At 41.9% G+C, this 22335-nt stretch overlaps 1 protein-coding gene across 1 annotated transcript; it reads right to left on the minus strand.

Annotated features, from left to right (window-relative positions):
* Positions 1-445: 445 nt before the first annotated feature.
* zdhhc1 (zDHHC palmitoyltransferase 1) lies at positions 446-19612 on the minus strand (the record flags this gene model as incomplete). The annotated part of the gene is made up of 10 exons (XM_080729777.1): positions 446-1762; positions 2134-2245; positions 3326-3464; positions 3746-3834; positions 4246-4358; positions 4839-4994; positions 10513-10637; positions 11955-12056; positions 18560-18735; positions 19394-19612. The coding sequence occupies 10 exons, from the start codon at positions 19610-19612 to the stop codon at positions 1311-1313; spliced, it is 1683 nt and encodes a 560-aa protein (XP_080585903.1). The 3' UTR covers positions 446-1310.
* Between the last annotated feature and the right edge of the window lie 2723 nt (positions 19613-22335).

The following is a 22335-nucleotide window of genomic DNA, read 5'->3' on the forward strand; positions in this document are numbered from 1 at the left end:
TCCGTCAAAGTGGCCTTGAGGCAAGGCACTTAAACCCCAACTGCTCCAGTAGAGCGGTTCATAAACTAGCAGTAGAAAAGTAGAACACTGTGGTTATAGGAGTCCCGTATCCAGTAGATGAATATTGTTGCACTGGGCAGGTCCTAAATCAACAGTAGAAGACTGTGTTTGAATGAATGAGTGTGCACGTGAAGCAGGTTGTTGCTGCTTGTTATTTTTACCCTGCCCAATAGCAAAGCATGGTCCAGTCATTTTGGATAGAAAAGGTAAGAAGTCATGTCAAGTTCAAGGACTTGCTGTTATCAATATAACTCAAGAGTGTACATATGGCTGGATGTTCATGAAACGCGATAAGAATGATCAGTAGGCTACCCTGCAGAGATGAGTCACTTTTGGGCTGAAATGTCAGAGGTCAAGTTTAAAATCAAGAGACATAGAATAAGAGTTGGTACAGGCTGCATTCTCACCTACTGATGCATTTCTTTCATTTAGTAGTCTCTGGGTCCTGGTTCAGACAAGGGTTTCATATATAAAACTGAGTGTAGGATCCATACCAAAAGTGTACTGTATGTGTGCAAAAAAGACTCAATATTGCAATATGAGTGCAAAATAATTGCTGATTACTGTATATTTGGGAAACCAGACATTGGTTGTTGCAAATACAATTTTGATGTTGGCTTGTTTATTCACAGTGCAAGGAAACCCTATGTGTTGACGTTTATTACAGTAGCTGAAGATAAGAGGTGGATGAAAGGCTAATTTAATGCAGATAACCTACAGTACAAGAGAAATTTCACCTGCAAGTGCAGATATTGTCCTGAGACAACACTGGCCGCTGCCATGAGTCAAATGTAATTTAATTTACCACTAGCAGTGTTGTGTTTTAATTGTATTTCTGGTAGGGTTGTATGCTCCAATATTCGCGTAATCGCCTACTGGTGGTCTAGAACACCAGCTTGACCATTGTTCTTGTCCTTGTATGTCTGTATGTAAATAATATGTAATTTGATATCGAGTTAAATATTTGGTGTCCGCAGGGTCATTAGAACATTGTCTTTATTTCACTACTTTGTAGTCAGTGTCTCTAATTCCCATTGTCATCAGTGCACATAATTGTGTTTCTTTTCATTTTCATAGCATAGTAAATGGAGTGGATATGTAATTTTGGCAAATTTCAATATGTTATAGTTTGGCGTCACGCCAACTGACAGAGCCAGACAAGAGTTTGGGCTGTGGCCTACACACTCTCACGGCAAGTTCATTTTTATACACTCTGCGTGTGCGCGAAAACCTGCGTACGCAACCTTCATTTAGTACGTGCGCACGGTTTCTATATGAGGCCCCATGTCAGTGTGGTGGGGACCCAGGTTCAGGGTTTGGTCTCTGGGTCGGGCCGGCTGACCACTGGTCCGGCTGACAAACACAGAAGGAGGCTGAGAGGACAGCAGCCGACCTTTACTTCTCGCAGAAGATGAGGTCAGCTTCCTTTTAGTCCTTGGAAAGGGGGAGGGCGGTGCGACCGGAGTGCATGTGGGTCGCCTCGGCTGGTGGTCTCTGGCGTGAGCGGAGCTTACAGCAGAGGAGGAGGAGCCTAACCTGGCCAAAGCTACTGGGATTTCCTCCAGAGACTCTGCAGATGAAGAGTGGTAGTCAGCAGGCGGGCCGGCGGGCAGGGGAGGGAGGGATGCCCTTAAAGGAAACGCTGGGAAAGGAAGTCGCTGGCTCGGTGGCAAAGAAACCAGTGGTAAACTGGTGGAGTCTACTGGGGAAGATTGTGGAGGATGGAGATAAGGAGAAAATAAGAGAGAAAAGAGGAGGGGGAGACAGAGAGTGGGAGAAGGTGAAAGAGACATTTATACAAAAGACATATGTGTATATATTTGAGGGTATAAAGTACATACATACAGTATCATATTGTGTGTGTGTGTGTGTGTGTGTGTGTGTGTGTGTGTGTGTGTGTGTGTGTGTGTGTGTGTGTGTGTGCGTGCGTGCGTGCGTGCGTGCGTGCGTGCGTGCGTGCGTGCGTGCGTGCGTGCGTGCGTGCGTGCGTGCGTGCGTGCGTGCGCGCGCGTGCGTGCGTGCGTGCGTGCGTGTGTGTGTGTGTGTGTGTGTGAGTGAGTGTCTGCGACTTACTGGTGGTAGGGGTCTTCTGAGTCCTGTGGGGTCGAGGGTCACTGGTCTCCATTGGGACTTCATTGACCATGTTGACTTCAGCAGGTACTTTATGTACCTTCCTCTTCCTCTTCTGAAAATAAACCAGATCAAAACCATAAACAGAGGCACAAACCTTCAATAGAATTCAATCTGCTTGTGCTTATCATGGAAAACACAGATTAGCGAGTTGCTCACGACATTGTTATGTAATGTATGCTGATGAAGGTACATTTTGTTGATTGTGTGTTGTGTGCAGCCATTGTCACTATTATTGATCATACATTCTACTTGATTAATTTATACTTTGATCGTATGATGGTGGTCCTGCACTGGAAGTAGCCGATGTACGAGCCCACCATGTGTCGCATTGTGAGCTTATAGATCGGCTATGTTCAGTATAAAAAATCAAACCCAAGTTTGAAGTGAGCGGTGGTGCATGTGTGTGTGTGTGTGTGTGTGTGTGTGTGTGTGTGTGTGTGTGTGTGTGTGTGTGTGCGTGAGCGTGCATTCTTCTCTTCTCTCCAAAACAAAACATCCAACCCCCCCCCCCCCCCCCCGCAACTTGTCCAAGTTCCACAGTGTTTTTTTCCTGGTGTGGATCAGCTCTCATACATCCATGGACTAACAGACATGTAGTCTGACACACTGACAGACAAACACACACCGTTCCTCTCCCATTCGGGTTGAGGCGGGGGAAGGGAGAGGGGGTTCTATGACAATGACCGACATCATTGTATTCTCCTGTATTGGTAGTTTTTTTTTAATTTACACAGCTGCGAAAAGAATACGGAAACGCAGTTATCCACTTGCAGAGGCATTTTCAAAAAAGTATCGGACTGGGTCATAAATACGTGTCTCTGTGTATCAATATGGCCGCATCAGCAGTTTAGTTTATCCAAATCAGTACAATTCGTCCTTGTGTAAAAATACCCTAATGCTTTAGAAAAATGTTGTAATTTCCAGCAATGCTCTGAGATCTCCAACTCACTTTCGGTAATTTTGGCATCCCTATTCTGGGGCTAACATTCGGCGTGGAAGATTTTTACTGTAGTGCGACTGCAAACTACTTTTTTTTTCATCCAGTCAAGTGGCCAATTTCCTACAGTTGAACCCACACAATCCTGAAATCCGGGCTAAAATGCGTTGTGTGCCAGGGTGTGTGTGGGGTTACCTGTCTCTGGGTGTTGTGGTTGTGATTGTGGGTGTGATTGTGGGTGTGACTGAGGGCATGGTCTGTCGACACAGTGGCCTGTAGCTCCTCCTCTCCAACATGACTCGACACACTCCTCACCCTGCCGTTTCCATAGAAACTATACACACATACATTGAAATACGTTTAATGTACACAATATATCCAATAATGACAACTTTGGATGTGACTTTTCAAATTAAGTGACTGCTCGGTTAAGGACAGCAGCTCTGTGAGACAGTGACTACAGCATCACAGCGAGACTTCAGGCTTGTCTGAAGTATACTGAGACTTTGAATTTGTACATGTTTCATTATTGTTTAATTATTGATGCACTTCATAAACTAAAGCAAATTTGTAAATAAAGTTTATTAGTGGTAGTACTGTCATCAAAAAACCTACACTGGAGCTCCCTGTGGTGCCATAGTGGTAGTGTCCTCTACTTCCATGTCTGGGTTGGTATATCCCAGAGATCCCGAGAAGCTTGCCTCCTGACACAGAAAACACACATTTAAGCTGTTGTTCATACTTTCAGTGATTCTCATTCAAGCTTTTTAATTTCAAGAACCCCCATAACTCTCAGAATTACAGACCTGTCACCCCCTCAACAAACCCTGAGGGTCCATGGACCCAACTTTAAGAACCCCTGGTCCATACGATTGCTTGTTAATTGTTAAGGAGTAGTAGGAGTAGCAATAGTCCCAGCAGTAGCAACAGTAGAGATACTAAAGTAACAGTAATATTAGTAAACATTAGTAGTAGCAATATTGTAAAAGGGGTAAGTAGTTACAGTAGCAATAGTAGTGGAAATACCAGTAGTATTATTAGTATTATTAAAAGTAGAGGTAGTAACAGTACTAGCGGAGTTAGTAGTATTAAGTATTAAGTAGTAGTATTTTTACCTTCAATAGATTTAGTGTAGGAAGTCTAGTATCTGATGTTCCTTTAATTCCTCTATTCTCCTGGCGGTGGCGCTGACGCACAATGTACTCATAGGTACTCAGCCTGTTCCACACTATGCACACAAGAACACACAGTATATTATCACCACAGACAACTCTTTCTTTCTGTCCTATGACAACAACAACAACAACAACAATAATAATTACAATAACTTTATTTGTATAGCACTTTTTAAAACGTTGTAACTTTTACAAAGTTACAAAGTGCTGAACAGCAATTGGAGCATAAAATATATAGATATAGATCAAAAAATGATAAGTCCAAAATAAATGTAGTCAACACAAAACACAATTTAAGTACAGACATGTACATCAACAAGCATGCACATACACATACAGTTATGGCAAATGAGGTGATCTAGGCGGGGAAGGCTTTCCACAACAGATGTGTTTTCAGAAGTGACTTAAAAGATGACACAGAATTGTCTTTTTTTTTTACATTTTCACTATTTCTTAAAGGTTCTTACAATTATGGAATGTTCTTTTTGGGAAACAATGCTATTAGAGAGAAGTTAGTGTCCAGTTGCACTTACTGAGGTATATATGGAAGCAAAGTAGATGCCCCAGTAATGCAGTAGACAGGAGACCCAGGGCCACAGTGACTGCTGCCAGAGCAGGGATAGCAGCACCTGCTGTAGTTACTGGAGCTACAGGCAAGAACACAAACCACACACCAGTCTCATTACGCACTACACACACACACACACACACACACACACACACACACACACACACACACACACACACACACACACACACACACACACACACACACACACACACACACACACACACACACACACACACACACACACACACACACACACAGAGAGAGAGAGAGAGAGAGAGAGAGAGTTAGTGTGGTGGTGATAATAATGATAATCATCATCATCATCATTATTAACTGATTTGATGCCCACGAGGTGGCAACATGTCAATCTTTTTGATGTCTCTGGAGGCCCACGACGCGTTTGACACGTTGCACAGTATCTATACTGTACTGTAGTTACTGTACTTTGCTACCGCAGTGAAAGATCTACCGCGGTGATCAAAAACCAACAATATGGGAAAAACACTACATTTCCCAAAATGCAGCACGGTATCACGTGACCAGGAAGTGCAGTCTCCCTGCAGCCAATCACAAGCTTCCACTGCCTTAACCTGCTTGTTTTAGACTTACTGTCTTTTTTTTGTTTTTCTTTACATATCTACTGCATAGTACTGTGTTCTATTTGTCTGTCATTCAATGTTATATGAGATACTTCAATGGTTTCCAGTGGAAATAAGCTTAGTCTTTTCATGGATCTCCTTTTAGTAGACCTTGTACCAGTGAACTGTACCGTCATGAAACTGTACCTTTTCCTATGCAAACTTCTAATAAAGTCTTCAATCAATCAATCAATCAACCCTGTTGCGTTTAATACACTTTTTGATACACAGACCTGCTCTCCCCCCTCACACGCAACAGTTTTACGCTGGTGCATTTTTCTCCCGATATAGCTTTTTCATCACATGTTCAAAACGCGGTCTTTTCTACCGCCCATGGGCCGTGACACAAACGCTGTGGCCCAGGTTTGGTAAAAAGCGGTCCTGACTGAAACAAAACATGATCGTGAAAATAAACAGGACATCCTTGGATTACATTTACTCGGTCGGATTACGGATACTTTTTCCACGCGAAGGTACGTAAAATGGCGGGTTGCCATGGCGATGATGGGCCCCTGCAAGGGTAAACCCTGAATCATCGTGGGCACCCGATGTGTTAACCCCCAAGATTTTTTGGGGTATATGAGCAACACATTGACTGTGAAGTTGATTGCACATGGACTCTTGCACACTTGACTACTAGGATGTGCATTGCTGAACATTTACATACCGTAATTATGTTTGTTAAGATTAGAGCCTGACTGATGGCAGATTTTAGGTTTCCGATGCAGATTTTTGGAGAGTTCTAGACCAATGTTTTGAGCAATATTTTGTCAAAAAATGCAAAATATCATATGGGGTCCTTTCCTTCATTTTGTTACGAACCTGAATCCATCTCTGGTTGAGGACATACTATAAGGATACAGGAGGTCCATTGGGGTTTGGATATGATGGGTTTGCTGTGTTGGGTGTGTTGTCCTGCTATGCGGATTATATGGATTTCATAAGACGTGGATGTGTTGTTTGACTGATGTTGATGTTTTTGTTTTATTTTTGTTTTTTGGTTGTTGTCTTGTTTTTTTTTTTGTGCTTGCTTGTTTGTAATAACATATTTTCTTTATCCTATATTATGTATATATTCTTTTTTAATTGTTGTTTTGGGTGAAAATTTCAATCCTCATACCACTGTTGTATATTTGATGTTTGTACAAAAGAAGCTGCTACTCTTATTATTGTACCACTTCATTGCCTTAAATGCTTCACTTGAAAATCAAATAAACAAAGTTTAAAAAAAAAAAAAATGCAAAATATCCTAATCAATTTGAAAAAAATTACAAAATGATATATTAAAACATCCTATGAATATATTTAACTTTAATTATACAACAAACAAGCGTAATTTTTGAATCTCACCTATAATGACATACACAACATATGGATGATACATGTACCGTAGGTTGAAAGTGGTTTAAAAATCAGGACACACTGGTGGCATACTGTAATTGCCAATAATGATGGCGTCAAAAAAGAAAAATAACAGCCAATATATCAATCTGGCTGATATATGGATCTGGCTCTAGTTAGGATAACTTTTGATAAGACTGTAGATACCATATTCATTATATTCATTGATAGACTGGTGATAGGCCAGCGTGCATATACTCATTCATATGCTCAGTGTTAATGGACTTTATATAATACATTCTTACATTAATTCAGAAACCAGTGCAGATACGTAGCGCCAGAATATAAGCTTGGCTATTAATATTACTATCATCTTATTTAATTTATCTTTGTTTGTTTTATACTTTTAGCTGAAGGAAAAATATCTGCGCGTCTTAAAAGCTCCCAGAATAACTTTGAGTACGACCTTTTTGACCTACTTGTACTCCAATCTAATAAAGTTATTCTGGGAGCTTTTAAGACAGTGTGTGCATATTTTTCCTTCAGTTTTATGCATCCTTTTAAATCCAGCACCCGTCAAAGTTATTTTTGGATGAGCGTGCACCTCTTGAACTGCACTTTTTGAGCGGTGGTCACACCGTCTCCATAGCGTGGCCGTGTGTGTAGGTATGTTTGTTTGTTAGTTAGTTTGTTTGTATGTGGGTGGGTGGGTCTGTATGTAGCCTCAAGCCTGTGTAGTACCTTTTCTGACCACACATGTTAAGGGAGGGGCGCTGTTGTCCAGGCCACACACACACACACACACACACACACACACACACACACACACACACACACACACACACACACACACACACACACACGGGGGGGGGGGGGGGAGAACCACCGCTCAGTTCACACGGGTGTGATTTTTTATACTTTTACCTGTTCTTCAACCTTGTTGCTGCCATGACGTCCCAGGATGAAAAAAGCTCATCTTATATTCACCAACCATAATCATAGCTGCCTTGAATTGTTGCAGGAAGTTTGTTTATTTAATGCTGCTTTGTTAATGAGCTGGTGATAATGTTTATCGGCAGTGCTATTGAAGGGTTCGCATATGTGAAGCTCAGCAGTGGAAACTGGATACAGTAGTACAGCTGGCGCTAATGGACTAAAGTCATGCACCTAATAAAAAGTAATTGGGGTGAAACTTGGTGTCAGGCTTGAATAATATTCTTTCTTTAAACGCCACTAGTGTCACATGTTCAACGTGTTTGGCAAAACATGCATCCTGGTATAGGAGGCATGACATGCGAGGACTTACTTTATTGTGTATTTAGGTTACACTATGCCTATTATCAAGAAAAGCAACACAAATTCTCACATGCATGGCTAATGCAAAAGTCTGGATTAGGGATGTCCGTCTGGATGATTGTTGTTGACAAAAACTAAATCGCTCACTAGGTTTGTTTTTGAGCGGTGGTCACACCGTCTCCATAGCGTGGCCGTGTGTGTATCCATGTGTGTCTGTCTGTCTGTCTGTCTGTCTGTCTGTAGCCTGAAGTACCTTTTTTGACCACACATGTTAAGGGAGGGGCGCTGTTGTTCAGGCCACTGAGGCCAGGCACACTCACACACATTCACATTCACACTCACATTCATGCCCGCACACACACACACACACACACACACTAGGGCTGCAAGCGAACCTTCGGGGATTCGAACGTTCGTTCGTTACGTTGGCAATCGAAGTTCGAAATTAATGGGTTCAGGTTTTTTTCTTTTTTTTTCTTCTTTTTTTTACACGAAAAATAATTATCAGAATGTGATAGGCCACAGTAGTAGAGATAGCCAAATACGAAATAAGTTAGGCCTACCGGTAAACACTAACAGTTAATGGTGACCGTTATAGTAGTTATAAAATGCACCAGAACAGCTTGGAGCGATCAAGGACCGTGCTTCGCTCCAATTCCGCTCCTGTTTGGGGCCGCGAACCACGCTGTGTGAACCTCGCTGACACACGCTTGATTACAGTAGAGTGAGAGCAGCCGAGCTGGGCAGAGACAGACGTGTGTGTGCTCTGAACAGCGAACACCCATCCATGCACCCAAAGATTAAACAGCCGTTCTCCTAAGCATGAGCAAAGATGGATTTTATTGCAACCCCCTAAAGGATCTATAATGCGATTTCTGGGGTTGTTACATCGAGACCAGTTCAGCCCGAACGCGACGCGCTCCGACGCTGTCACCAAGTCTAATCATCATCCGTGCAACTCCGCCATACATTGAGCCTGTTGGTCAACAAACTGCGCAACATTTTCTCCGATTGGGTTGGATTTTCCAAGTGTTAGCCTACGTGTTAATGCGGCCACGCATCCATGCGTTTTCAATGGATAAAACAGCGCATTTAAAACATTTCCTACACTGTTTTAGCTGGTTAAAGGTACAGTACGTTCGATGGTTCGATTGTCCGAACGTTCGGTTTTTATTCAATTGAACGAACCATCTAAGGTTCGATGGTTCGTTCGGAAAATCCCCCCGAAGTTCGAATCCCTAAAACAGGGCTAGATTACAGCCCTAACACACACACACACACACACACACACACACACACAAACGCAGCCTCCACCGCTCAGTTCACACAAGTGTGATTTTATTATTAACACAATGAGAAACTATAATTCAAACTAAAATGTGATGAATTTTGCTTCATTATTGTTCAAAAACATACATCAAAATGAAAATGTATCATCTATGTGGGCATTGTTTGTATCCTGCAGGCCAATATGTCCCATGATAGACATACTGTAATTTTTCAAACTATTCTTCTGAAATGAGAACCAATGCCTATGCAGTTCTCTGTAGATAATTTCCAAGTCCTGAAGAGAAGTGACAAGACATTGATATCTATTTTTATCGTGGATGACATGTAGCATTACTTTCATTGTTAGTAGTCACATCAGACGAGACATCAACACTCAAACTTGAGCAATAATGGTAGTACATTTAAGGGGGTGTGGTTGATGATATTTTGCCAACTACTCTATTATATAACTGTGCTGTTCTCAAAAACAATGGGGAAGTGGGATGTGTTTTTTGTTAGTTTTTTTGCCAATTAGATATGGTTGTCATGGTCACTAAGTAAATAACAGTAGTTTGACCCCTCACATACTTGAAGCAGATTCTTTTCTTTTTTTTTTATATTTTTCTTTTCCTGTATAGTGAAGTTGATCGGACAGTGAATATACAAATGGCCATAACCTTTTTTCGTAATGTTTCCAGCAGAGCAGGCCTCTCATTCTGTGTACCTTATTGACCAAATTAATAGAAAAAATAAAAAATAAAATAAAAAGTATGTCATGAAATCAAAGGTCCTCTCAAATTTGGGGCCTGTGGGTCCCCGACTACTAACACTAAATGTGTGTGTGTGTGTCCGTGTAGTGACAAATAACCGTGCTTCAAAAGCTCACAAGGCATCGCGAAGACGACACGTTGTGCGTGGCACCGTACGACGGACGAAGTATACATTCACTACTGATACGGCCCTGCCCCCTTTTCAGACTGTTTGGAGAAAGACCACATGACCTGTAGCATAATGTTAAACTTCGTTGCGTGTCCTCCCCTCTTTAAGTAAAATATGTGAGTACTTTTTCCACCACTGCAGGATTCATCTTACCTAGGAAGTGTTTGTCTGAGCGGAGCTGGGTTGGATCTAGGAAGTACTGAATGAAGACATACGAGGAAATGAGCAGAACAAGGCTTATCCCCACCAACGCAGAAATGACACTGTTCAGAAACATCCTGTAGAGAAAGAAAAAACACGCTGTTCAGAAACATTCTATATTGAAAACAAACAATGCTGCTCACTCAGAAGCACCACTGTTGTGTTTGTTTTGTTTTGCCAGCTAGCCAACTGACTGATCAAAATACCATTTTATTTATAAAGTAATAACCTTATCCCATTTTGGCCTAGAATTATTGACTGCTTTAACCAGTGAAAAATAGCAGATATACAAGCTCACAGCGAGCTTGTAGATCTGCTATTTTTGAAAGTCATGAAAATGTGTGCAAATCTTTGAATATATGTATTTTCTAAGCGAACGATTGTAACTCAAATTTTGCTTCTGGATGGTCCCTGGAACTAGATATTTTGAAATGGGAGTCCGTGGCCAAATAAATATCACCTTCACATGAAAAGGTTTGAGAACCACTGACATAGTAGTCTCTCAAGAACAGACTAACTGAGCTCCAGTTAAGTGAAAAGGATCTTTTCTTTGACGATGGCTGGCCAGATTGCTGACATAGAAACATAGGTTTTTTCCAAAAATCTTAGAAGGATTCAAAAGACACTTATAGAATCGGGTCAAAATTCAAATGTTCACGATTTTTCAAAAATAGCAGATCTACAAGCTCGCAGCCGTGAGCTTGTATATCTGCTATTTTTTTATATTTAAAGCATAAAATATTGCATCATAATGTGTTCATGCCTAAATGGGTTAAAGCAGTGTTAAACAAGTTCCATTATTAGATTTTTGACCGATTATAATGCACGACAGTTCACATGGTCTTGAAACGGGGACAATTGGTATTTAAAGGTAGCTCTCCATCAAACAGACACTACTACAGATTACTAGCACAGACTGGCAGTTGAATGAAGTCGGGAGATCAATCGGCTGGAAGGAGTGGGAAAAACGTTGATGAATGCACCTGAGAGTCGACACCAACAGACGGCTACTATGGTGCTAAAAATAGCCTATGGCTTGATGTCTTCATTCAACAGCAGATTTTGGTCAACAGACCGTTTCCAACACGCGTCTGTGGAGAGCTATTTTAAGATGTTGACCTGCTGTATGTAGGCCAAGTCCAAGAGAATGCACGCATATCCGAAAGAATTACAACAGGTGCTGAAATAACAATACTAAAGAGAGAGGATATCCGCACACTGTTTTAAAAGTTCTCAAATTGAATTTGGATGAGCATACAACATTTGATGAGCATACAACATCAAATTGGTTTTCATCAGGTACATGACTTGACTCTCTGTGTGACAGAATTCTGAGGAAGGGCCTGTTTGCTTGAAATCACACCGATTAAATAGATGAAAATACTAGTACCCACTTGTAATTCCTGCTGCCCACACAGTTGTTCAGCCATCTGCAATGGTGATCGAAACTGGCAACACACTTGTTACAGGCACTGCAATGCTTTGACTTGGGACCTCTGCAACAAACAAAAATAAAACAACATATAGTATCCTGTGTATTGGTATAAATGTCCTATGTGTAGGAGTGTATGCCATCCTTGTGGGTAATAATAATAATAATAATAAAACTTTATTTGTATAGCACCTTTCATGACATGAAATGCAGCTCAAAGTGCTTTACAGAGCATAAAATGAAGCACACGTGCTTAACAGAGAAAAAGTAAAATAGAAATAAAAAATACATAAAAAAGAGATAAGTAAAATGATTACAATAAAGCAAGAAAAAATAAAAGCATAGAACATTGAAGAACAATTTCAGAGCCGTGCGGACGTCAATAGCAGCATAGGGATTAAAAAATTTAGCTAAAAGCAAGAGTAAAGAAATAGGTCTTGAGCTGTGCTTTAAAGCTATCCACCGAGGCTGCCTGTCTTAGGTGTAGTGGTAGTTTATTCCAAGCTGTCGGTCCATAGAAGCAGAAAGCTGCTTCACCATATTTTTTATATGTCATTGTTGGCACCTCAAGTAGGTCTGCACTAGAGGACCTGAGTGGGCGGGTTGGAACATATCTATGCAGGCAGTTATAGAGGTACGAAGGTGCCAGACCATTTAGAGCTTTATAAACAAGTAAAAGAATTTTAAAATCAATCCTAAAAACAACCGGGAGCCAGTGTAGCGACGCTAAAACTGGAGTAATATGTTCTCTTATCTTAGTTTTTGTTAAAACTCTGGCTGCTGCATTTTGAACAAGTTGTAATCTGTCAGTTGTTTTCTTTGGCAGACCAGAGAGAAGTGCGTTGCAGTAATCAAGCCGAGAGAAAACAAAAGCGTGGATCAGCGTTTTTGCATCGTTCAGCGACAGATAGGCTCTAATTCGCGCAATATTTCTAAGGTGAAAGAAGGCAATCTTAAAGTTTCTGAACAGCGTGTTTTTTCTTTCTCTACAGGATGTTTCTGAACAGTGTCATTTCTGCGTTGGTGGGGATAAGCCTTGTTCTGCTCATTTCCTCGTATGTCTTCATTCAGTACTTCCTAGATCCAACCCAGCTCCGCTCAGACAAACACTTCCTAGGTAAGATGAATCCTGCAGTGGTGGAAAAAGTACTCACATATTTTAGATTAAGTAAAATAGAAATAAAAAATACATAAAAAAGAGATAAGTAAAATGATTACAATAAAGCAAGAAAAAATAAAAGCATAGAACATTGAAGAACAATTTCAGAGCCGTGCGGACGTCAATAGCAGCATAGGGATTAAAAAATTTAGCTAAAAGCAAGAGTAAAGAAATAGGTCTTGAGCTGTGCTTTAAAGCTATCCACCGAGGCTGCCTGTCTTAGGTGTAGTGGTAGTTTATTCCAAGCTGTCGGTCCATAGAAGCAGAAAGCTGCTTCACCATATTTTTTATATGTCATTGTTGGCACCTCAAGTAGGTCTGCACTAGAGGACCTGAGTGGGCGGGTTGGAACATATCTATGCAGGCAGTTATAGAGGTACGAAGGTGCCAGACCATTTAGAGCTTTATAAACAAGTAAAAGAATTTTAAAATCAATCCTAAAAACAACCGGGAGCCAGTGTAGCGACGCTAAAACTGGAGTAATATGTTCTCTTATCTTAGTTTTTGTTAAAACTCTGGCTGCTGCATTTTGAACAAGTTGTAATCTGTCAGTTGTTTTCTTTGGCAGACCAGAGAGAAGTGCGTTGCAGTAATCAAGCCGAGAGAAAACAAAAGCGTGGATCAGCGTTTTTGCATCGTTCAGCGACAGATAGGCTCTAATTCGCGCAATATTTCTAAGGTGAAAGAAGGCAATCTTCGTGACATGATTAATGTGTGTATTAAAATTTAATTCAGCATCAATGATCACCCCCAGGTTCTTAACAGAGGTGTTATTTTCTTTAGCCAGGTTACCAAGTCTATTTATTATTGATTCTCTCTGGGCAGTAGAACCTATTATGAGAACTTCTGTCTTGTCCTCATTTAGCTTGAGAAAGTTCTCACTCATCCAGCATTTTATGCTGGACACGCACGTCAGCAATGGGTCTAGAGCACAGGGGTCGTCCGTAGCCACCGAAAGGTACAACTGGGTGTCATCAGCATAGAAATGGAAATTCACACCGTGAGCGGAAATAAGTTCTCCCAGCGGCAGTATATAGAGGGAGAATAATAAAGGACCAAGAATCGAGCCCTGTGGAATACCAGAGCAGATGTTGTGTTTGTTTGACTCGAAGTCAGCTAGATTAACAGAGTAGCTTCTGCCTGTCAGATAAGAGCAAAACCAGGACAGAGCTGTACCTGACAGTCCTACCCAGTGTTCGAGACGTTGTATTAGAATTGTATGGTCAATTGTGTCAAAAGCCGCCGATTGGTCCAGCAGTAGGAGAACGGACACATCTTTGTTATCAGCAGCCACCCTAAGATCATTAATAACTTTTAAAAGTGCAGTTTCTGTGCTGTGTCCTTTCCTGAAGCCGGATTGGAATTTGTTGTGCACCTTATTGTTCTGCAGAAACACATCCAATTGATGAAAGATAATTTTTTCTAGGACCTTGCCCAGAAAAGGCAAATTAGAGATGGGTCGATAATTATCCAGCACGGACGGGTCAAGGTTGGGTTTTTTGAGTAAGGGTTTAACTACAGCCGTTTTCAGTGAGTCTGGAAAGACACCTGATTGTATAGAGCTGTTTACTATTTTTAGGATATCTTCAATAACACAGTCTACAACCTCTTTAAGAAACGGCGTGGGTATTGCATCCAGCGAGCAAGAAGACGATGTCATTTGCGATATGGTTTTACGAAGTTCCTCTTCATCAATTGCACAAAATGATACTAGGCTCCCCCTAGATTTATCGATGCTTTTACACATGGCACCATTAACCGCATTTGCATTTGTGACAGTATTATTCGTAATACCAGCTCGAATGTTAACAATTTTGTTGTCAAAGAAGGATGCAAACTCATTACACTTTGCTTTAGAGGCAGGGAGTGACTGCTTGTAGGACTGGGGGGGGTTTAAAAGGCGTTCAATGGTAGAGAATAAGACCCTAGCATTGTTCTTATTCTCATTAATAATTCCGGAAAAATAGGCCTGCCTAGCCAGACGCATGGTTTTATTATAGGTGGCTGTTGACGCCTTAAATATCTGTAGGTGGATAGTTAATTTATTTTTTCTCCAAGCTCGCTCTGCTCTGCGGCATTGTTTTTTGAGTGAACGTATATGATCGTTTATCCAGGGTGTTACTTTGGAATTATATTTCTTTTTAGTTTTCATAGGAGCCACTATATCCAGAGCTGACTCCAATTTAAGATTAAAACGTTGAACCATATCATTTACTGAGGGAATATCAGGAAGGCGGGGTGCACACGCAAGAAGGCTGGCAAACTCTTCTGCTGCCGAGGAAACGAAAAATCTCTTTTTTATAGTATATTCTCTATTGTTTTTTTCTAGATCAGAGACAGTCATATTAAAACACAGTAAATAGTGGTCTGATAAATCAGGCTTAGCGATAATCCTGTCCATAGAAATATTTAGCCCTTTAGAGATCACAAGATCAAGGGTGTGGCCTTGATTGTGGGTTGGCCCGGTAACATGCTGATCAAAATCAAGGGAATGCAGTAACTGTAAGAAACTCATAGCTGTAAGATCAGTAACAGTGTCCACATGCAAGTTAGTATCACCAGCAATAAGGGTTCTCTCATAGTCCGTGGAACAGATAGATAGAAGTTCAGATATTTCTGTAAGAAATAAGGCTTTGCTACATTTTGGTGGGCGATATATCGTAATCATTAGAACAGAGGATTGACTCTCAAATAAGTTAGCTTGATATTCAAAGGATGAAAAACTTCCAAAGGACAGGCACTTGAATTTAAAAATGTCAGAGAAAATGTATGCCAAGCCTCCGCCTCTTTTTCCTTCGCGCACTGATTGAATAAAGTGATAGTTTGGTGGGCAGGCGACGCCAAGTGCAAAAGCTCCATCGTTGCCCAGCCATGTCTCTGTTAAAAAGATTATATCTAATTTCTCTTCACAGATTATATCATTTACAGAGGAGGACTTGTTTAAAAGTGACCTGATGTTAAAAAGTGCCAGGTTTATTTTATGACATTTTACTGTACTATAGCCCCTACAGGGAATGTAAGTTAAGTTAGCTAAATTAGCAGAGCCACTGCTTATCCTGGACTCTCTATTTGAAATTACAGTAGAAATGTTGTGAGCCTGCTTAATAAAAGCGCTTGAAGGAGCATCGGGTCCAGATACGTTAGTTGCTGGGTATAATGGACCCAGCTGACATCAACGGCTAAACGTATTGTCCAGCTGGGAGGCCTGGGTCTTCTGTCGTTGTGGTCGTGGAGGGATGGGTGGGGGCGAAAGCACCCAGGCCACAGATTTCTGGGGCACGGCCGGGGCAATTTCAGGCGTTTTCAGGGATGGTGGTTGTGGTGCCGGGCGTTTGTCCTGTGGTGGTTGTGCCGCCGGGCCATTGACCGTGTGTCTGGCCGGGGTCATTTTTAACGCAGTGTTAATGAGTTCATTCATTCCATTCGTGAATTCTAGGAGAGGCATTGGAGATAGGGAGAAAGAGGAGGATTGGGGTGATGGGGCGGTTGTACCCGCCCCCTCCTCTTCCTCTGTCAACTCTCCGTTGTCAGTTGCCAGTTCACTTTGCTCACTGTTCGGGCCAGCCACGGCTGAAGCAGGGAATCCACAAAACTCTTCTTCATTACTGTCCTCTTCGAACATTTCCCTGAGTGACTCCAACTCTGCATTCATTCGTCTACTCCACTCTTCAGCGGAGATGTTGTCCATATTCAGTTCCTCGTCAGGGAGGGCAGGGACAACAACGGTAGCTCCTCCGTTCACCAAGGCCGTTCCCCCCTCGGCCGAGGGGGGCAGTTCAGTAACCATACTGTCATGCTCGTCAGGGAGGGCAGGGACAACGGAAGCTCCTCCGTTCGCCATAATCAGTTCCTCGTCAGGGAGGGCAGGGACCAAGGCCGTTCCCCCCTCGGCCGAGGGGGGCAGTTCAGTAACCATAACACTATCTCTTGTTATGGATTCTTCGTGGGTTGCAGATAAGAGTTGTTCATCACAATCTGTTGTTTTGGATTGCTGTGTTCTGGCCAAGGCCAGAGCATGGAGAACATTCTGCAAAAATATCTTTGCTCCTAGCTTATTTAGTTGCCGTTCATCAGCAAATAGGTGTCTTCTGTCGAAGAAAAAACTGAAGTTGTCAATAAAATGCACATTTTTGTCGGTGCATGCAGCTAAAAGCCATTTGCTCAGAGAGAACAGTCTGCTGAAATTCTCGTCTGTGCCTCTCATAGGCGGTAGGGGACCGCTGATCCAAAGCTCTATGTCACTGTTCAGGAAGCTCAATGTGTTGAATAGAGCCCTGAAATTCTCCTTTAAGATTTCTGACTGTTTTTCTTCTGTGTCATATGTGCCAGTATGTAGAATCAGGGTTTTCACCGTTTGGTGTTTGTTGACAAGATCCAGAATTCTGTCTTTCATGTCAGAGACTGTGTCTTTGGGAAAACACATAACTTTTGCCTTCTTCTTTCTTATGCTTTTGACACCTTTTAAAGCAGCATCGCCCACAATCAAAATGTCAGGATCAATCACTGAGGTGGTTCTTACCCTGCTGGGTGGGACGTTCTCTCTGTCAACAGGGGGACTTCGGGGGGCTTCTAGTAGCTGTTCTGTTAGCCAGCTTGGGGAGATGCTACCCCTGTCATCCTCGGCCAGTGGCGTGAATCTGTTTGCCAGCTGCACACTCGGTGTGTGTGGAGATTGGACTGCGTTTGACTTTTTAGCAGTGTTTTTCCCCTTGGCAGTTGCCCATTTATGGAGGGGGGTCGAAGCAGCGCTGTGCCGGGGTAATTCCGGCCATTCGTCGGTGATAAGAGGGCTTTGGGAGGGTGTCCTGCCCGTCGTCCGTTCTTTCATCTTTGGCTTTGCACCAAGGGAATTCCAGGCGAGTGGTTTATCCAGTCTTTGGGTTTGTTTTAATTGGAATAATTCCGTTTCCAGTACTGCAATCCTCTGAAGCAGTTTCTGATAAACCCTTGTAGAAATGGTTGGTCCGGCCATCTTGCTAGTTAGCTAGATGCTACGTATCCAGTCACCAAGTGGCAAAAAATAGTATATTGCAGTACAGCAAAACAATCCCGGAGTTTTATAAGTATCCAAGATCCATTTGTAGTTTCTCAGAGAAAAAATAAAACATCAGTATCAGCAGAAGAATGTAAGCACAAGCGAGCCTAAGCGGGAGCAAGCAGCGATACGTCCGCACTGTAGGAGAGCAAGCAGTAATGCAGACGGACTGGCAATCACAGGAGAAAAGGATGTAAAAGCAGTTTTAATCCCAATTAGAATGTAAAACAGTACAGATGTCAGCCGAATGTAGGATTGTGTTCAATGATCTATATGTCATTATAACACCTATGGAATTGGATAAATTCTAGCTGTGTTTAAAAAAGCTTAATACTTTTCACTTTATCGTCGATTGTACGTTATGTCCACTCACACATCAACTTGACAGAGATAGCAGTGGCAGTTCTCGATTACGTGGGCATGTTTGGTACGGTCAAACATGGGGACTGGAGCCTTGTAGCTCTTGGCTCGCACGTTGGAGTCTGCTGGGTCGATGGACACCGCCATGAGGTGTACAAAAAGGTGACATGCAAACATAATGCCAGTACACTGACACACAGAGTTAAGGACCAGAAGGAAAAAAGGCACTGGATGTCTGACCATGTTTAGCCATGGTCAATGTTCCCGAAAATACAGAGGCACTACAGTTTGGGACAAGTTCTCTACTGGTATACAACATTCTTCTGATTTAACAGGTCACTTAATGTCACATCCTTTATCACATATTCCCTGGTAACTTTTGTTTGGTTTTTCTCTTTAGTCTGCGTTTGCTTGAGTACAGTATGGATTTGACATCCTTTGTCAACTATGTTGGCTGATTATTGTTGGTAATCTGGTTATAATCAGGTTGTTCAATCATTTTCTAGATTTGTATTTTTATAATGCAATAATGCTATTTGTAAATTCTATATTTTTATATTTTGTTGTTTACAAATCATGTACTATTAGTAATAGTATTTTATTCCTTTGGGCTTGCATGAGGAAGGTCTCATGAACGTAACGTTGCTCAGCTCTAATAAATTGTTCTCTTGAACTTCCAGTGTGCGGGTCTAATCTTTTAAAGATTCATCTGAAATAACTGACTATAGAAAGACATGTGAGTCAAGTAACTAAAAGAGTTCTGAAACCTGCACATATCCCCTGTGGCAGGAGAACGCTAAACTAAACCTAATATATGTTGACAAAACATGTTTAATGAAAAGGATACAATGTACCCAGCTGGTATCCAGTGTGGAGGCAGCAGTGGTACAAATACTCCAAAGCCGGTAACAGCGAAGTAAAGATACAGGAGCCAAGCCAGCAGCTGGAAGGGGTGCGGTGGCCAGCTCCAGCCGTTGGTTCGAGAACATAGGGGAAGGTCCGTCCTGCGAACCCCTCCCTCACTCACGGGGGCTGTGCGATTAGGGTTCCTACTGCACACATCCATTGAGGGGTCTGAGTTGAGGGGTCTAGAATAGAACAACAAAACACAAATGTAAGCTCTATCAGAGCAAAACCCCGTACAACATGAGTCCCACAAATTGGTTCCTTCACCTTCCTCCACCGCAAAACTGGACAACAGTAGGTCTACAAACGAGAATATTGACTACTGAAAATTCTAAATCAAAAGAGAAATATGGTTCCAAACAGCCCTGTGTTTACTGCTGCTAGGCATCCCTGGCCTGAAATCAAGTCACTTCTTGGGGAATTGGGGAGATTTTAATCAACATATTAAGTAACCCTAAGCAGCAGGAGCATATTATTCAGGCTTATGTAAACAACAACACACATCCATCAGGTGTTGTAAGTTCAAACGGCAATATTTAACAGAATAAACTATATGATTTTTACAATTTCATAATCCATGCTTGTTGTTTGTTCCACTGTAATAATAATGAATGTGGGAAAGATTATAGCTGGCATTTTACTGTCAGAAACAATGTTATTACTATCCATTAACGACACGAATTGACACCGATTTATCAAAATATGTGACACGGAGGGGAACATTCTTGTGTGGACCATGCTTAGATTGCTTACCCCTTAGCTTGGGTTAAATGTTCCTGTGGCCTGCGGCATCTCAGGGTGCGTGTGATCCCTGACTTTATAAAGAGCCAGTAATATCAGTGTGACTTCCATCCATCACAATATGTCTGTCAATCACAAACACATAGTTGGGTTGAGTCAGTCTGACGGCCAGGGCAAGCTCGGGTCAATGTCAGTCTTCCTATACAGCAAAAAGATCGCTGTCGGCTGGCAGGGGCTACATTAGATCAACGGCACCAACCTGCAGATGAATCATTCATTGCTAGGAGAAAAAAAACCCTACTTTATTCGGACAATAGTAGCCAGGTTAACCCGGTTGAAGATAACCAGGTTTCAATAGAACAGCGTCATCGAATAGGGGTGAGAACCATGCTAACGGTAAGAAGAACTAGCCTATATCTAGGAGTAACGTTACTACATTATTTAGTGAACGTTTGTGCCCCATTAGTTAGATAATTATTATCTAATGACTAGGACTTGCTGAAACGGCAAAATTGGTAAATAGCTAACATTTGTGTCTTGATTTAATAACGTCGCCTAGCTAAACTAGCCAGTTAGCTTAGTAGCAGTCTGGTGGTCTCTTCTGAGCCCTGAGTCCAGCTCGTACGCTGTTTCCTTGGTAACGATCCAGGACCAACTCCCATTGGTCAGTTCGCCAAGCACCGCCTACACAGGATACAGACGGGCGAGACGGCCTATGTCCGTTTCCCAAACACTGGGTCGGGACCTTCTTATTATAACTCTATGGTCGGGACCCATTTGTAGGTCACAAACACATTTTTATGGGTCCCTTATTTTTTTTGTTTTTAATTATTATAATTTCAAAAAAAAAAAAAAAAATCTAAAAATATTCGCCCAAAAGCAAAGTTTTTCATGAATTAAAAAAACGCAATGATCTTATTATTAGTAATATATAGTAATTTCATTAATACATTGCTTTTTCATAAATAAATAAAATAACCCAAGCAAGACCGTCTTATTTCTCATCAAATATTTTTCTTTTCTTTTCCATGTGTGTTCAAATGGACAGTTGAGAATTGCCTTTCCTTCCCCATGTGTTGTCCCTCAACTGTGCTTGGGGATACAGCAGGATAGGTGGGCACTGGGCACTAGGGACATCTGGGCACCTCGATTGGCTATTTTGACCAAAATGTTAAAAAAATAAAATGTTTGAAAAATGGTTGAGTAGGCCTATACATGATGCACAGTGAAAATGCACAGTACATCATTACCAGTAAGACCCCCCTAGGGCGAGAAGCGACCTCACCCTAAAGCACTGGCACTTTGGCATGAGATCAACTTTCCCTCTGCGTCCTAAAATACTGTGTCACTTTGGCTACAGTGTGTGTGGCTGCTTCTTTGTCTTTTAACTGATTTAATGCCAGGGGCCACAAGGTGCCGCTAGAGTGCCAGACATTTCTGTATAGGCCTTCGCTCTAACTTCCGTCTACACAGGCAGTAGTGGCTTGGGCTTTCACTGCAACCACTGTTATGGATGAAGACCGGAGGAAGTTAGCTAACAGTTAGCTATTAGCTTCTTTATTTTTTAGAAGCCCGATCAGAAGCTATTTTAGCCGCCAAAAAACTTTGTCGCTGCCCTGGGAACACAGTTCAGAGAAAAAGGTCTCTAAAGATGTGAGTTTCTATTGGAGTGGGCGGCGCGGTGCGGCGGCGTTGCCCGATTACGGGCCGAGAGAATCGCGGCCCGGGGAATGGATGGAATATTAGACCGGGGCTTCGCTGAGGCCTCCGATTAATTAATTCATTTTATTAAATATCCCGGACTAGATCGGAATAGGCACCCCGGAATACGTCGCGCCGCCGACAGTATAGATTGAGTTTTTTTGGGGGGGGCTCTAAACTTTATTCTAAACCATTTTCAATGGAATAAATCGTCGGACCATATAGAATCACTCGTTGGAAAGCGTAGGACGAGCCAGGACCACCCACATCTCTACAAGCAGCTCAGGGTAAGTAAAATAACAAAAAAAATAATTGTTTTGGATTGAAAAAAAGCCAAACTTGTTCGGGATAGGCACAAAAAGGGTTAAAGATATGGGATCAACTTTGACCAAAGAAATGCACAGACCTGGGACAAAATGTGTCTGTATTTGACCAAATATG

This window comes from Nannobrachium achirus (assembly GCF_963921795.1).
Source record: "Nannobrachium achirus genome assembly, chromosome: 7".
Lineage (NCBI taxonomy): Eukaryota > Metazoa > Chordata > Actinopteri > Myctophiformes > Myctophidae > Nannobrachium > Nannobrachium achirus.